At 36.1% G+C, this 18,969-nt stretch overlaps 1 protein-coding gene across 3 annotated transcripts in view; it reads left to right on the top strand.

Annotated features, from left to right (window-relative positions):
* The window catches only part of LOC127871521 (rab5 GDP/GTP exchange factor-like), a 39,914-nt gene that overhangs the window by 1,503 nt on the left and 19,442 nt on the right, over positions 1 to 18,969 (top strand). For 2 of the 3 annotated variants that reach the window (XM_052414558.1, XM_052414550.1), the window contains exons 2-3: positions 10,604 to 10,821; positions 11,088 to 11,206. In XM_052414558.1, coding sequence (XP_052270518.1) covers positions 10,643 to 10,821; positions 11,088 to 11,206 — 298 coding nt within the window. In that variant the 5' untranslated portion in view covers positions 10,604 to 10,642. Of the gene's footprint in view, positions 1 to 1,365; positions 1,491 to 10,603; positions 10,822 to 11,087; positions 11,207 to 18,969 lie in introns of those variants that run through there. The other variant, XM_052414541.1, reaches the window with a different exon arrangement.

Below are 18,969 nucleotides of genomic sequence, written 5' to 3'. Positions count from 1 at the left end.
TTATGACAAAAGTAAAAGTTCCATAAACAGGTTTAAAACTCCTGTCTCAGCAATAATTGGAATGCGAGGAAGGCATGACTGTGTGCCCCATTGAAACACGGCTTATTATATGGGCCGTGTTCTGTGAAAAGGGGGTTAAATGAATGTGCGTAAAGTGTCGCCACTAATCAGAGACGACACTTTCCGTTTTAATGGTATTTTTTTCGTTTACAGAAAGTTTATTCTTTGCAAAAATCCAGTTATGGGGAAAGTGTTGTCGCTGATTAGCATGTGCAGACTGCACAGGCTAATATGGGACGACACTTTATGCACATGCATTAAAGCCTCTTTTCACAGAGCGCGGCTCATATGTACTTTGAGTTTCTTCTTATCTTGCTTTGTTCAATTTAACACAAATATGCTTCTATCCCCATAAACAGTTTTAGGAGCTAGTTTAAGGAACGCCTGGCCCATCAATGTGGTACTCGATTGTGTATATTGCATAATGAATATCATTGTTTTACCACAAACATTACTTGTCAAAGTAAAGTAAAAGGCGATTTTATTGGAAAATGAGAATGCATAAAACAATAGGTATATTAAATTAAAAAAAATAGATTACATGTTTTCATCATGGTTCATTTGATTGTAAAAAATATTTAAGACGGGTTGACATTATTAATGTATTCTTTCTGACTGCTAAGTTATTATTTTCAAAATTGTACAAAAAATCATCACCAAGCCAATTATGTTTTTTAAAAAAACATTCGCGTTGATCACGTGTATGTTAAACAATCATTTGGAATACATTTTATGATATGTACTTCAAAATTTACATTATACATTTACAAAAACCATTATGAAAAATATAAAAGTCATCATAATATGCAAAATGTATGTTTAAAAATTCTGTAATTTATTTTTTCTATATATTTTGACTGATAAAATCCACGATTCTTTTATATATCTCTATTCCACGGACTCTAGATGAGACCAATATACGCTCCGTGCTCTATTCTAATCAATCACTTGTGTTTTATAACTGGTTAAAGATCTTTTATTCTTCACATATCCGCTAATTGAGATAAATAAGAGACTCGTTAACATTTTTGTATTGCGAAAGAAAATGCATCTGTTCGTATGTGTTCATATGATTAGACATATATGATTGTAAATAACAATTAACGAACGATTTATTATTTGCATTTATAGTCGCATTGCATTAAGTAAGAACTCTGCACCAACCACCATAAAACAATATGTACTTTATTTAAATTTAATCGTCTATTTTAACACTTTTTAAGCTGAAAACTACCAATAACCTCAGTATTCCAGGGACCTATGCTGCTCAGACCGAGCAGTAAAAATTGTTATTGTATGGTTGTGTGTAACCCTTTTACAGAATGAGTACCTTCCCCTGTTAACCAAATACTTCCGGTTTAGCACAGATCAGATCTTGTGATAAATTAAAATGAAAACAAGTGATTATTCGGTTAATTTGTATTGAAAAGGTTTGTAAGCTTTAAAACAGGGAAATACCACTATAATTTATATAACGAATTGAAGTTAAGTTTTTATATTTAATGTCAACATGAATATACAAGTTGGCAAGAACACAAATTTTAGTCCAGACTAAATAAAGTAAATTCGGTTAATAACTTAATCCATTTCCCAATAATAATTGATTTATCCTCAGTTTACTTAAAGTGTCTCCATATTTGCAAACAAGACCAAGTATATAAAGATAAATATGTCAATTAATGGATAACTTGTGTTCATTCTGTGTAGTAGTACCTATAGTTATGGCTACCATAACTTTAAATGTCGCTTTTTATGATTTTTGACTGGCGCGACTTTATAGTTATGGACCAACCCCATTAGGAAAGTCAACCAGAAATTCCCGAAAAGTTGACAGTTAACAAAGACCGGTCCAAAACAGCTTTAAAATGCAGTTGTTGGCCCAAATCAACCACTTGATTGGATACAGTACACTCCACGCGTTTTCCCCAAATTCCCTCCATACTCTGCGGGTTTCGACCTGGAGGGAGATTAAGAAAATCCCGCTATACGCGGCGTTTGCATGATTTTGAACGCGGCGGTTAACGATCGGCAAAACTGATAAGCCGACGCGGCAGCCCTCGGCGTTGGCAACGCGGGGGAAACTCCGCGTTTTACGAGATAACGATCAATTTAATTTTGTTTGACTTCCTGACTTTCAAATAAAATTACATTTATTACAAGTACATACATGTACATGTAGTATAATATTTACAATAAAAAAAAAACCAAGATAGATCGATCCCGACGTGGTTGTAGAAGTAGTTGTTGTTTTATAGAAAACTCGTTGATTTACAACACACAAAACGTCGTCTTTTAACTAATACTTACCAATTAATATAAACACAGTTTGAAACATTGTTTTTATTTTGATAATTTAATCCAAAGTTTTCATGTTAGCAGGTGATTTTCTATACTGAACATGTATACAAATGACCAAGGACCCTAAAAATCTCGCAAATCTGTGTGAATTGACAGTTTGACGTAATCAAAGAAAAGCCTCTTCCTGTCTAAAGGCATAACTTACTCAAGTAAACACGTTCAACGAATGCATAAGGAATGGTTTTAATTGTCGGAACAAAGTCAATTCTCTGCTCGCTAATGCATTGATTTTCTCTTTGTTTGTAGGTTATTCCATTGATTGCTAAAAGGTGGTAACTATTGAGTTGATAATTGCATTTAATATTCACAGTTGTATTTTTGTTGCGTCGACATTCTAAACAATGTTTACCAGTAAGTATGGACCAAATCGGCAGAGTGACATTCACACATGTTAATCCCTTTTGTCAAAACACCGCAGACAGCAGTCTACACAATAGGTCAGTAAACAAGCTTTGCGTGTTTTCATAACGTCAAACACTTCAAATCCAGTTCCGCCCAGATGTCTTCTTTAGTCAGTTTACTATACAATTACTGTAGTGTTAAAATAAATACTCTACTAAAATACAGTAACGATAAAGATTCGGCGTGTTCGATTTAAAATTATTATAGAGGAAATATCAACTTATTCGCGATATAATTTCGTTAATAAATACCAAAGAAACTTTTAACCGAAATCAACAAAATTCAATGTTCTCTGCGCTACAAAGTTTGTATACAAAAATCAATACACGCACGCTTTGCAGGAGTATACATTGTACCTTGACCTTGTACATTGCAGCATAATTTTCGCGCGCTTTTTGGCGGGAAATATACATGCCTGTATATTGGAAGCATTTGTAAACGTCGTGTTAACAATTAAAAATCGTAGTGTGTTTCGGATTACGAATTATTATTCTCATTTGGAAATTTTACGGAACATTTATCCTTGTGTCACATGTGTTATGATTTAAATATTAATTTGTCAAATGTATTATATTAGACTAATTCATATTGTAGACGTACCTGTGAATTAAAAAACATAATTTTTATACGTATTAATTTTCTATACAATTATCTTTTTTATACATGTACTACAGTATTTAAACAATTTATTATAACAATGTTTTTATTTTTTGGCATGCCCAGTAGCACACTGCTAACGCGGCGTTGCGCGGCGATCACTGATAAGAACGGAAAGTGTCTGCATTTACCGACTAGCCTAAAGTAATACACGCCGCGGGAATTAGCGAACGCGGCGTAACGCCGAGCGTTTTATCGAGTTCACCTCGCTCTTCCAACGCCGCGTGAACACTCGCTAGCAGAAAAAACCCGCGGAGGGAGCGCGTTTTTTGGGGAAAACGCGTGGAGTGTACTGTAGATTGACATTTTTCACATTTAACAGATATATTCTTTCACAAAATACTATCTTAAACATTTAAAATGTATCTATTCTGCTCTTACATATCGAGAAAAACAGCGATGTGACTGACTTTCTTGAAATGCGAATCTCCCGAGATTTCACGGTCATATGACGTTATTTCTATTTTTAGTAACAAACCATGTGCTCAAGTGTTTTCAAATTCAGAATGACATTTCCCGGTATTTTAATTATTCTGGCTTATTTTGTAAACAAATTGTAGTGTCAATACAAAGTCAAAGTAAATATTATATAAAACTACCTGATTCACAATGAAATCATTCTTAATAATCCACCAGACGTAAGTTGTTAATCACAAATAATAGATTTCAGAAAACGAAAGTAATGTTTACAATTTCAGCATAAAATGTCAAGGTCGATCCGAAAGTATCCAAATGAAAACTCGTCACGTGACAAAGCGACAATGGCGTCAAAATTGTGAATTTCAGACTGATGAGAGTTATTTTCGTCTATTGTAAGATGCATTTGAAACATTTGAACCTTAAAATATTCCTCGATGCAGTAATTTATATTCATTCACCAATATATGTAGAAATGTATCCAAGAAAATGAGCTTTCTTTGATTTATAGCGTGACATAAATATGTTACGACTCTGGTTGACTTTCGATACGGGGTTAGCTTCAGCGTACAGGTCTGTCAATACTATATAAACTGTACGCTGAAGTTTCTTTAGCTATAGTACCTACAAATGTTTTAACCTAGCATCTTGGCCTAACTCTCAGTCTCTGGCTCTAAGCAACCCAGGTTCAATGTACGCTACCAGTTACACAGTATATGTGGGCTAAGAGGAGTTTCCTCTGGGTACTTTGGTGCCACCCACCCACCCAAAAACACACAGCATAGACCCACTTTGAAAATATTTCAGTGAAGATAATAAGGCAGGAGTGCTGTGACACTTTCTCTGTCCTCACAGCTCATACTGTTTATGGACATTTAATGCCACCACTAGTTCGTGAATCTGTTATTTGTGTTAAAATAGGTATATTTTTCGACCCACAGACAATAAATATGCGTATAGGTGTGAATAATACTGTATAGGTGTAAATCATAACCGGATTTATATAAATGAAGTAAACTACAACAGTGTTAACAATTATAATTATATATTATAAAAAGGATTTATTGTTATCGTAAAATGTGTGTGCATAGTTCATAATGTTCAATTAATATAAAACATGAAGTGTTGTTATATCTAACCAGGTTTTCCGAAGGAAAAACCTGGTTATTAGATTGGAGCATGTCGCCTGGCGACGGAACAAGCTTGTCCGGGCCATAACTATGTCGTTGATTGTGAGATTTTAAAATCATTTGGCACATTTGTTCACCATCATTGGACAGTGTGTCGCGCAAAAGAATAAGTCAATATCTCCAAGGTCAAGGTCACACTTTTAGTTCAAAGGTCAAAAATGGCCATAAATGAGCTTGTCCAGGCCATAACTTTATCAATCACTAGAAATGGCGCGGCAGAGGCCGACGCGTATCCCCACGCCGCATGTTTGACCCAAGGGCGCCCCAGGGTTGATCATGGGGCCATGCATAGTTGAGATTGACTGTATTGTCATAAGAGAAGTTCAGTATCAATTAGAAGTGAATGGGTGTAAAAATAAAGAAGTTATAGTAAAAGGCAATTTTGGGAGGGTGTGGCCTATGTGGGCGGGGTGCCCCAGGGTTGGTAATGGGGCCATGCATAGTTGAGATTGACCGTATTGTCATAAGAGAGGTTCAGTATCAATTTGAAGTGAATCAGTGTATTAATGAAGAAATTATAGTAAAAGGCAATTTTGGGCGGGTGTGGTCTATGTGGGCGTGGCGCCCCAGGGTTGGCAACGGGGCCATGCATAGTTGAGTTTGACCGTTTTGTCATAAGAGAGGTTCAGTATCAATTTGAAGTGAATCAGTGTAGAAATGAAGAAGTTAATGTAAAATAACCTAAAAATTTTTTATAGTAAATGGAATTTTTTGGTGGGTGTGGCCTATGTGGGCGGGCGCCCCAGGGTTGGGATTGGGGCCATGCATAGTTGAGATTGACCCTAATGTCATAACAAAAGTTCAGTATCAATTTGAAGTGAATCCGTGTAGAAATGAAAAAATTATAGTAAATGGAAATTTTTGGTGGGTGTGGCCTATGTGGGCGGGGCGCCCAAGGGTTGGGAATGGGGCCATGCATGGTTGAGATTGACCGTATTGTCATAAGAGAGGTCCAGTATCAATTTGAAGTAAATCGGTGTAGAAATAAAGAAGTAAATGTAAAATAACCTAAAAAAATGAGTGATAATTTCTGACGCGGCCCCACCCCAACCGCTATAACTTTTGACCCAGGGGTCAGATCAAAATTCCAAATAGTGCAGGGTCGCACATATGCTCATAGCTACCATGTGTGTAAGTTTCAAGGTTCTAGTGCTTTTAGTGTAGGAGGAGATAGTGGCCAGGACGGACAGACAGACGGACGGACGGACGGCGGAGATAACCACAATATCCCCACCTTTTTTTCAAAAAGCGTGGGGATAATAATGAGATTTTATAATCATTTGGCGCGTTTGTTCACCATCATAAGACAGTGTGTCGCGCGAAAGAATTAAGTCAATATCTCCATGGTCAAGGTCACAATTTGAGTTGAAAACCTTGTTTGTGACAATTTTGTCCCTTGTTATTGTATGCATCATGTTTATGTATTACATTTAAAAATATTTTTTTAAGGATGAATGAACAATAATACTATTCAAAAAGAAATAATAAAATGTTAGTTGAATACAATTACACACCCACCCATGAATCTCCTGTAGACTCCACTATGGTCGGTGTTGATTTCAGATCAACAATAATCATTAGCATGGAGTCCCTCCGTTATCAATATTTCGTCCCTGAACCATGGACATATCGGGCGGGTTGGGCCATTGTAGCTACGGTGTGAATGTCAGTAGCTTTTCTTTTTCAAGCTGCATCATCATCTCAGCCAATACCAGCTTGACGACCGCTCTGCAGCTTGGGTAAGTTTCTGGATAGTCGGCCACCTGACAACCTGACATCAGTTGGTACATGGATTGTCAGGGGTGAAAATTTCCGGATTATTCCGGAAATCCGGATTTGAGCCGTCCAGGGTTGATTTTGAGGTGAATGTAAATCAGATGAGTTTGTTTAAGGCGGTGGGGGTAGGGACAAAATTCTTTTAGTGCGGGATCATTTCAGAACGAATATTGTTATAGCATCGTCGGCATTCCGGACATTTGCGCTTGGTACCGATTTTATTTATTGATTTCTGATTGGTAAGCGGCTGGCACTGACATGAGCAGGCACTGGCAAAGTAAAGCACTGCAATATCATATTTTAAAACAATATGTTAATCAAATTATATATTGACTGCGTATTTGCTAGGTTACTGGTTACTGCTTTTCATTTTCTGCAGTCAAACGATATGCATATTTAATTTCATTTGCAAATGATGTATCGCGACATGTTTTCGGACAGTCGTTTTCGGATACGCTGGTTTGTTAATTACATTTCGAAGTTCTTAATATCATTTGTTTAGAATGACAAATACACCTGCGGTGTTACGGATGGTTTGGTTTATAATATTTCGCATTGTACTCACCAGAAATTGCACCTAGAAAGACTATAAAAAAAAGAACAATAAGCTAGGGCTCGGGGGGTTGGGCCCTCTCTTCCCTTTATCCTACGGCTTAATTTTCCGGATTTCAACTTTGGGCCAATTGACACCCCTGATTGTGCGCAAAACCCTCAAGGGCCTTCTTCTATGGGGATAAACCAAGTACGCCAGCCTCTTTGGTTGCACGCTATTAGCAGCTCTATGAACTTGGCCTTTTTTCTCTCATAGGCCCCTCGCATCTAGTTTACCAAAGTAGGTTTAACTGGATCACGATTAGTTGTTTTCCCGCCTCTGACCACAGCACTATGTCAGGCCTGAGGTTTAACGATACTTAGGAGGACCAGCTTCTTGTTAAAGTCAATCTTCATGCTCCATCCGGTTGCATCATTGAGGATTGATGTTTTCTGTGTCTGCCTCTGTGGATTTTTACTTGTTTAAATTTCAAGCCAGTCAGCCACCTCTCTGAGGGCGTTGTTGTGACGCCATATGTATCTTCCTCGTGACAGAGCTGTAGGGCAGCAAGAATGGTCATGTTCTAGAGTGCCAGGACGCACACAAAGTTTGCATTTCGAATCTGGTGTTAGTCCCCAACAGCAGAGGTTTGCAGGGTATGGTAGAAGATATATATTCACCAAAACATCATAGTACTTTAAAAAAATATGTTGCATGATGTACCGAATGTTGTTACTAGCTAATAACAATAAATTATCAATTGGTCGGAGGTCCCCTTCTGAAAGTGGTGCTCTACATGGAACGAAAGTGGGTCAGATGATTGATGTGGTTACTGGAAAATTGGAGTGTCTATTGCCAGATTGTTAGAACAAACACTGACGTTGAAGGTATAAATATCTTTTTTATATTTGTTTTAAACAGAATAACATTATTGTCCCCTACCGGTGAAACTGGAGGGGACCTATGGTTTGCGCTCTGTCTGTCATTCTGTCTGTCACACTTTTCTGGATCCTGCGATAACTTTAAAAGTTCTTCATATTTTTTCATGAAACTTTAAACATGGATAGATGGCAATATGGAGATTATGCATGTCATTGCATTTTGTTCCTACGTCAAGAATTCTGGTTGCTATGGGAACAAATAAAAAAAAATACTGACAATGGTGGAGTTTCACTGTCAGGGGACAATATCGCTTGGCAATCTCTTGTTTTTAATTGATAGTAATAATTCTATAATTAAAATATAATTACTATTTATATATCAATGTCAATCACAGTTCACATGTTTCTCTTCCTGGGTGGCATCTCAGAATTAACACTCGAGCAGGGCGTCCCGACCTTGGGTTTAACATGCTCGCCACCCATGTGCGCCTGTGAGGCATATACGGCGGACCTGACCATCAGCCTAGTGTAGGAGCACGCCCTGACTTGAGTGCGCCGGAGAAAATTCAATGAAGTTCACGTGAGATTCTTCAAAATAGAGGACAAGATGAGGACGACGCAGCTTATGAAGGCCTGGGACAGGACAAAACACATGACCCGATCCACGAAGAAGAATAATTTTGAAATGTGTCATATATCTGCTTTGTGTTTAGTTTGTTGTATTTTTTTTTTTATACATTTGTGAACTTGTGTTTGTGACAGGGCTGGACAAACAATGTTACATTGTTGAGTGTAACCTTTTAAAATAGCTTTTACTGTAAGGTGTGTTATTATTTGCACACGCCAAATATCTGTTAGAAACAATTTATTAATATATTTATGAATTTACCTTCCATTTTTGATAGTGTATAATTTTAAAATGTTAAATAAATCTTAAAATGAAATATATCTTGTGACGTTTCTTTCTGTTCCTTGTATTGTAAATATTTTCAATTTATTAAAAATGTTTTAATATATTTATGTGATTACTCTCGATATTGTTAATTTATTATATGAAACATGTACAATCTAAATCTGAAATACATTTTGTTTATGTATTTAATATAAAAATAAATCTTGAAATCGCTTGAAATGCATATAAAAAATACAATTAACCTGAATAAATAATATTGAAATAAAACAAATGTTGGTTTTACCATGCACTGAGGTGACTTTCAAATGTGGGAAAATTTTCTGTTATTATTCACACCTAATTGGTATTATTCATACCTATCCACCTGTATTATCAGTTTGACGAGCATCCAATCCCTCCCTACACAAATATCAGTGGCACGAAACATCCATCACTTGCCCATGCAGCTGTCTACAAAAAGGACCTTAAAATCTAAAAGGCATACATGACACTTATTACAATTATTAAATTATGCAGTGTATTTGCAATAACAAAACACTAGCACTCTTTACTTTGATTTTAAGTTGGTCGCGTTAGCGATAAATGATTCTGCTCTAGCAGTGAGTGTATATACCCTTTACCAGTGAGTTTATATACCAGTTTGTAAGACGACATTGGCCAGTCTAGTGTTTATCATTGAAATCTTTACATAATTGGCTGCTTTTAGGGAAAACGGGGCTTAATGCACGTCAAATAAGATTAGCCTGTGCAATGCGCACACGCTAATCAAGGACGACAACAGTGAACAACTGCAGTGCCTTCAGCGCTTTGATTAATATACCAGGTTGAGTGGTTATATTTTATGTAAAATAGCATGAAACCTGGTATTCTTGCATTATTAAAAGAACAATCATTCACATCAAAACAAGATGTTTATATATGTGCACTGGGTAAGTGATTGAATAGGGTAAAGAAAAAAAAGTAACCCGCATCAGGGCTCGAACCACTGACCCCTGGAGTTAAAGTTAATCACTTAGACCATTCGGCCATCCCTGCTTATACAATGAAGGATGTATTTTATACTTTATATAAGCAATCCTCTTGCTTTGAAACGCTTTATAATTTTCAGGTTTTTAAATCGTCAAAATATGCATATAATGGTTAGTTTAGTGCATAGTAAATGTTCAGTATTACTGTCTCCTCACAAATATCATGACTAAAACAAAAATTTGCGAATCTGAAACTTTTTTTTATTTGGTCAATTTACCTAAACGTGAAAAGGCCCCTTTAATTACATGTACTGTGAGAATAGCTGACTTGCAAGAATAGTGGGTAAGAGGACATGCTGTAACATTATTGAATTTGATTTAACATAGAGAAATTTAAAGTTCAATTTTCATACATTTCCATTACTTTCAGTATGTTGATGATTTTTCAGCTTATTCAACAAAACCTGCTGTAACTCCTACCAGCAAGTATGGCGGCCAAGAAGCCAACAAAGCTACATATTGAGGCATCTGAGTTGCTATGTAAGAATGGCTGTGGGTTCTATGGCAACCAGCTGTGGCAGGGCTACTGTTCTCTATGCTACAGGGAGGAATGTCAGAGGGCAAAAGTAGCTCAACAGGAACAGGACTCCAAGAAAATGATGAAAAAGTAAGGATTTTGGTTTGATTGGCTTCACATATTTTCGTTTCCTTGTATGCCTTAAACGCTTTTGATGATTTATTATACCAAGCTCACTTCTTGTAAAAATGGAATGATTGATAAAGCAGATTTGAGAAAGCTGATGTCAAAAATATGTAAAGGTACATATTTATAACCTAGTTGTTAAGCATGTTTTTCTTTTTCTCCAAGTAAAAGGATTTGTGTTTTTTTATCAAATTTATTTCCTTAGTATCGATTTATGATATTGCATATAGGCAGGCTGAAGATGCTGATAAGGCCAGTTTGTTCTCTAAATTTGCGGAAAAGAAGACCCAACACATCAACAAGCGAGCACACACCCTGAAGTCCATGTTCAAGAAAACACCAACAAAAGGTATAATGTATATGCCAACCTTTACTTTAAAAGTTAGGCCGTAAATAAAACAATATTGTGTTCTTGCTACCAATCTGGAAAATCTAAACTAGATTTTTGGATTTTGAGAACGAATGTTATTAAAATGTAAGCTCATTGTATGCAGTATACATGTACAGTGCTTTCCGCAGGATTATTGTCAGGCGCCCCGGGGCTGATAGTGGTGGTTCGGGAGGGGTGTCCCCTCCTTACGTTGATTATTTTTAGCTCACCTGAGCACAACGTGCTCATGGTGAGCTTTTGTGATCGCCTTTTGTCCGTTGTCCGTTGTGTGACGTCAACATTTGCCTTGTTCACTCTCTAGAGGCCACATTTATTGTCCAATCTTCATGAAATTTGGTCAGAAGATTGGGTCCAATGATATCTTGGATGAGTTCGAAAATGGTTACGTTTGCTTGAAAAACATGGCTGCCAAGGGGAGGGGCATTTTTCCTTATATGGCTATAGTAAAATCTTATTAACACTCTAGAGGCCACATTTATTGTCTGATCTTCATGAAACTTGGTCAGGAGATTCATCCCAATAATATCTTGGACGAGTTCGAAAAGGATGCCGGTTGGTTGAAAAAACATGGCTGCCAGGGGGCGGGGCATTTTTCCTTATATGGCTATAGTAAAACCTTGTTAACACTCTAGAGGCCACATTTTTTTCCAGATCTTCATGAAATTTGGTCAGAATATTGGTTTCAATGAAATCTTGGATGAGTTCGAAAATGGTTATGTTTGCTTAAAAAATATGGCTGCAAAGGGGCACAGCATTTTTCCTTATATGGCTATATATGGCTTTAGTTAAATCTTGTTAACACTCTAGAGGCCACATTTATGGTTTGATCTTCATGAAACTCAGTCAGAAGATTCATCCCAATTATATCTTGGGCGAGTTAAAAAATGATGCCGGTTGGTTGAAAAACATGGCCACCACAGGTGCGGGGCTATTTTCCTTATATGGCTATAGTAAAACCATGTTAACACTCTAGAGGTCACATTTATTTTCCGATCATCATTAAACTTGGTCAGATTTGTCCCAATGATATCTTGGATGAGTTCGAAAATGGTTTTGGTTGCTTTAAAAACATGGCCACCAGGGGCGGGGCATTTTTCCTTATATGGCTATATATGGCTATAGTAAAACCTTGTTAACACTCTAGAGGCCACATTTATTGTCCACTCTTCATGAAATTTGGTCAGAAGATTGGTCTCAATGATATCTTCGATGAGTTCGAAAATAATCATGTTTGCTTGAAAAAAATGGCTTCCAAGGGGCAGGGCATTTTTCCTTATATGGCTATAGTAAAATCTTGTTAACACTCTATAGGCCACAATTACTGTCAGATCTTCATGAAACTTGGTCAGAAGATTCATCCCGATAATATCTTGGATTAGTTAAAAAATGATGCCGGTTGGTTGAAAAACATGGCTGCCAGGGGGCAGGGTATTTCTCCTTATATGGCTATAGTAAAACCTTGTTAACACTCTAGAGGCCACATTTTTTTTCAAATCTTCGTGAAACTTGGTCATAAGATTTGTCCCAATAATATCTTGTCTCAGGTGAGCGACTTTGGGCCTTTCAGGTCCTCTTGTTTTAATTTAACGTGTCAATTCACGTTCTGTGATGCGTTATAACTCAAAGAAAAACAGCGACAAAAGACGTCATTTGGTGCGCTATGACTCTTCAAGAAAATACCCCAGTCATTTAAAATTATATAATTTTTTATATTATTATGCCCCCCTTCGAAGAAGAGGGGGTATATTGCTTTGCACATGTCGGTCCGTCCACCAGGTGGTTTCCGGATGATAACTCAAGAACGCTTGGGCCTAGGATCATGAAACTTTATAGGTACATTGATCATGACTCGCAGATGACCCCTATTGATTTTGAGGTCACTAGGTCAAAGGTCAAGGTCACAGTGACCCGAAATAGTAAAATGGTTTCCGGATGATAACTCAAGAATGCTTAGGCCTAGGATCATGAAACTTGATAGGTAGATTGATCATGACGCGCAGATGACCCCTATCGATTTTGAGGTCACTAGGTACAAGGTCATGGTGACCCGAAATAGTAAAATGGTTTCCGGATGATAACTCAAGAACGCTTATGCCTAGGATCATGAAACTTCATAGGTACATTGATCATGACTGGCAGATGACCCCTATTGATTTTCAGGTCACTAGGTCAAAGGTCAAGGTCACAGTGACAAAAAACATATTCACACAATGGCTGTCATTATAACGGAGAGCCCATATGGGGGCATGCATGTTTTACAAACAGCCCTTGTGTTTAATTGTTTTAAAACTTTCCTGCACATATAGTAAAATCCCAACTCGAACAATTCCCCAATACATCCATTTCAACCCGACTCTATTACTGTATACTTACTACTTTTCAAGTTTCTATTTACATGTATTACCCGGTAATCCCGTTTATTCCCTTTTTATAAATCACTTTCTGGTTAATATTTACGATAAAAGCTCTCAATTTTTTCTTTAACACAAACCTTGCCATTTTTCGATAGTATCAAATAAATTTTAAGTGACTATTTATAGATTTGATGAAATATTGCCTTTGAACATGCGTCAATCCCCTGACGTGTTGTGTGCTTGTTAAAACGCTCAATACACGCACGCTTTTTATGCAAATGACTTTTGAGAAAAAGATTCGACATAAAATAAATTTGCACAGCTAATTTTAAGCAAGTATATTTTCATTCGGAAGTGTGTTTCGGATTAAAAACGCGTTACATCGACTTACGGGAATGGGTTTCGGATTACAAATTTAATTATTCCCATTTGAGATTTCAACAAATATTAACAGTTGTGTTATGAATTCAACGATAATTTGTTAAACACTTTACGAGTGGAATAAATGTTTTGACAGAATTATGCATGAAATTCACGTTGTCCACGAGGATCACGGCCGGTTGCCATCATCAGTCTTCTAACTATCGATTATTGGACGAAACATGTACAAGTGTGTGTAATTATTTCAACGATAATTTGTTAAACACTTTACGAGTGGAATAAATGTTTTGACAGAATTATGCAGTAAATTCACGTTGTCCACGAGGATTACGACCGGTTGCCATCATCAGTCTTTTAAGTATCAATTATCGGACGAAACATATACAAGTGTGCGTAATTATTTCAACGAAAATTTGTTAAAGCGCATTACGTGTCAAATAAATGTCAGAAAAACGAGGTTAATGAGTTCTATAAATGGACATGATGAAATATACATGTACTGGAATTAAATTGTTATCGCATAATTGTAACCGGGAGTTATTTGCACAACTTAATCACTATAAGTAATTTATTGTGTACCACTTGCAATTAATTTCTCGTATTATTTATGAGTCATAGGTAACACTTGTTTACAGTAAAAAGGTGTGATGATGATGCCCAAAACGGTCTTTAATGTACTGTACTGTACAAGTTACCGGTTTTATATTATGTGAATGGTACAACTTCTTGCTAATCAAGCTGTGATAAACTCTTACTTTGTGCCTGACGTCAATCAAAAATAATGGTTGATTGTTAACCCCGACCTCATAAGCATTCGCGTAACCGATTGGACAACGAACATCACAGTTTGACGACAGGAAAGTTACCAGATACATCCTTGTCAGCATTTAAATGACCGTGTAATGTGGCTAGAATAATCTATACGCGCGTCATGCTATTCTCTTATCAGTGGATTATCCATTACCCCATGTGGTGTTTATGGCGATTACTTGTGAAAGTAGGTACCGAGTGCTCTTTTACAACAGGGAATATTGATACACTGATAGGGAAACCTTGATTTTGTTTACAATCTCCAGTTTCTTTTACTGAAAAATACACTGATCGGAAAATTTCAAGCGCCCCGGGGACTATGATTTGGAAATTCAAGCGCCCCGGCGAGGAATCTTTAAATGGCCTGTGGAAAGCCCTGATGTATTCTGCTTTTTAAAAATACATATACAATTTAAACATAAACAAAATAAAGTATTTAAAAGTTTTATGTTACCTAATATAATAGGAAAGCATTGCTTTTCTAAAAGCAAGCTTAAAAACTGGGCTATGTTCTAGGAAGGATTACTCCATACAAAGAAATTATAAAGGGGCCCAATGGAGATCATCGCTTTCCATTAGATTTAATCATATGTGATAAATTATGCTTAATATTTGTTATTTGGGATAATTATAAGGTAATCAATACTTCTGGAAAGTTTATTGTGTTGTACCGGTTTATTGCTATCTTAGGTTGTGGTAGTGATGTAGATTATGGACTGCTTAATCATACAGGATGATTTCGGGGAAATACCAATTAAAAACAAAGTTCTGTGCGATAACTTTAAAAGTTCTTCATATTTTTTCATGAAACTTGAAACATGAATAGATGGAAATATGGAGATCGTGCACGTCATTTGATTTTGTAACTACGTCAAAAATTCTGGTTGCTATGGCAACAAATAGACTAGAAATACTGCTGAAAATGGTTGTTTTCTGGATCCTGCAATAACTTTAAAAGTTCTTCATATTTTTTCATGAAACTTGAAATATGGATAAATGGCAATATGGACATTATGCATGACATTTCATTTTGGTATTACGTCAAAAATTCTGGTTGCTCTGGCAACAAATAGACTAGAAATACTGCTGAAAATTGTGGTTTTCTGGATCCTGCGATAATTTTTAAAGTTCTTCATATTTTTTCATGAAACTTGAAACATGAATAGATGTCAATATGGACATTATGCATGTTATATCATTTTGTTCCTGCATCATAAATTCTGGTTGTTATGGCAACAAATATTTAAAAAATAATCTTACAATGGTGGAATTTCTGACAATTGTGGAGCCAGTAGGGGACATATATTGCTTGGCAATAGTCTTGTTATATTTACATGTTTGCAGTGTCATACAGGATCATGAAAAACACTTAGTTTCTAAGCAGGAAATTTAAATGTTTAAGTGTTGAAGGATGCTTCTTCAGTATTTATGTTCACTTTTTTATGCTTTCCCAAAAAAAATTTGGGAGGGAGCATATAGTCGCCCCTTCGTCTGTCCGTCCATGTGTCCGTCCGTGCACAATTTTGGTCCGGGCTATTTCTCAGCAATTAATGACCGGAATTCAATGAAACTTTATGGGAAGCTTCACTACCAAGAGGAGATGTGCATATTATCAGCGGGTTCTGGTCGGATGATTTTTTACAGAGTTATGGCCCTTTGAAATTTTCTATAAAAAATTATTGTCCCCCCAACTACTGTGCCCTCAAGACGTTTCCTTTTATCTGAATATAAAGTGCAATATTGTGACAAAAAAAAACTTTGGGGAGCATCACCTGTCTCCGATGGTTTATTGTTTTATAATTGACGACAATCTGTTATAATCTCAAGCTTTTGTTAAACATGGCAAAGCAAGTGATTGCTAGATTAGATACAATTTAGATTAAGCGAGCAGATTTCAGATAAATATAATTGAAGTCCTGCTTTAATACAATCAAGCACAGCAAAAAATAACTTCTTACCATGGTAAAATTTCATCGTCATTTTAGAACTTATCATAATGAATTATGAAAGGTTTCATTACAGTGTTGATTGAAGTATTTTAAACACATAATTTGAGGAGCGTTCTGAGAAAACTGGTCTGAATTCATGTGCGTAAAGTGTTGTCCCAGATAAGCCTGTGCAGTTGACTGTGCGCACAGGCTAATCAGGGACGACTTTTGCCACCTAAATTGGGTTTTTGCTAAGAAGAGACTTCATTTAATAAAAAAATATCATAAAAGCGGAAAGTGTCGTCCCTGATTAGCCTTGCAGACTGCACAGCCTTATCTGGGACGACACTTTACGCACATGAATTCAGACCAGTTTTTTCAGAACGCGACTCAAATTATGTGTTTAAAAAACTTCTGCACATCCATTAAGCCCAGTTTTCTCAGAACACGACTCATTAGATAATAGATATCAAGTACTTACAGTTTGTGTTCCAGTGATACTAAGTATTTTCTTTATATGTATATCAAGGATTTAATGTAAATCTGGTGCAAATGCTTGACATTTCATAGACAGATATCATTTTCAATCCTCTACATACTTAAGTGCAACAGGAGGTTTCGTGTCCATTTGTGTTCAGCTTTCAGAGTTTTATGATTGTTTTTGCATGCCTATGAAATCAATCCTATGCTGGAATAATTCTATGCATGTTATATCTTACATGTATAAAGCAATTCAAAATCATTACCATTTGTTAGTTCACCTGAGCCCAATTTGAAAATGGTTACATTCGCTTAAAAAACATGGCAGCCAGGGGGCGGGGCATTTTTCCTAATATGGCTATAGTATAAACTTGTTAACAATATAAAATACACATTTATTGTCCAATCTTCATAGAACTTGGTCTGAATATTTGTTCAAATGATATCGAGTTTGAAAATGGTTCCAATTGCTTTAAAAACATAGCTGCAATGGGGCGGGGCATTTTTCCTTATATGGCTAAATATTACTATTGTAAAACCTTGTAAACACTCTAGAGGCCACATTTATTGTCAGATTTTAGTGAAACTTGATCAGAAGATTTGTCCTAATAATATCTTTAACTAGTTCGAAAATGGTTTCGGTTGGTTGAAAAACATGGCTGCCAGCGGGCGGGGCATTTTTCCTTATATTGCTTTAGTAAAACCTTGTTTACACTCTTTTAAGTAATATTTATTGTCCAATCTTCATGAAACTTGGTCAGTGTATTTTTTCTAATGATATCTTGAATGCTTTCAAAAATGATTCCGGGTTGCTTGAAAATCATGGCTGCAACAGGGCGGGGCATTTTTCCTTATATGGCTATACAAATGTACATTACTTTAGTAAAACCCTATAAACACTTTAGGGGCCACATTTATTGTGTGATCTGAATGAAACTTAGTCAGAAGGTTTGTCCCAATGATATCTTGGACATGTTTAAAAATGGTACCGGTTGGTTGAAAAACATGGCTGCCACTATATAGCGAAAGTAAAAACTTGTTAACACTCTAAAAGTCACATTTATTGTCCAATCTTTATAACACTTGGTCCGAGCATTATTTTAAAAGACATGGCTGCCAGGGGTTGGGGAATTTATCCTAATATGGCTATAGCAAAACCTTGTTAGCACTCTAAAAGTTACATTTATAGTTCACTCTTCATAAAACTTGGTCAGAACATTTGTTCTAATGATGTCTTGGGGCTGGACTGAGCAGTTCAGTTCCTTTGTATCTTAAGGTTACCTTTCAGGCCCTCTTGTTTTTAGGATTTACCAAAATATTTGCTTGAAGCCACACACCTTGAAGTGAAATACATGGTATAGTTATTTTAAGTATAAATAAGAAACATATTTTATCTATGCCAATTAGAATATATCTGGTGGTTACAAGGAAGAAATCCGTTGTTTTTTTGCGCTTTAAAACTTAAAAATAATAGTGAATGTGGAAATGGACGTATACGTCTAGAAATCCTTCTTTCGGTTTAAAACGGGTACAGTTTGAAAAATGATTAATTACTTGCTAACAAGGCTATAGATTTAATTTTATCTATGCCAATTAGAATATATCTGGTTGTTACGAGGTAGAAATCGTCTTTTTGCGCTTTAAAACTTAAAAATAATCGGGTTTGTGGAAATGGACGTTTACATATAGAGATCCTACTTTCGGTTTTAAAATAAAAAAATATAAAAAAAATTACTTGCTAACTAGGCTATAGATTTAATGACAATTT

Source organism: Dreissena polymorpha, chromosome 1, assembly GCF_020536995.1.
Source record: "Dreissena polymorpha isolate Duluth1 chromosome 1, UMN_Dpol_1.0, whole genome shotgun sequence".
Classification (NCBI taxonomy): domain Eukaryota; kingdom Metazoa; phylum Mollusca; class Bivalvia; order Myida; family Dreissenidae; genus Dreissena; species Dreissena polymorpha.
This window is presented reverse-complemented; position numbering and strand designations above follow the sequence as displayed.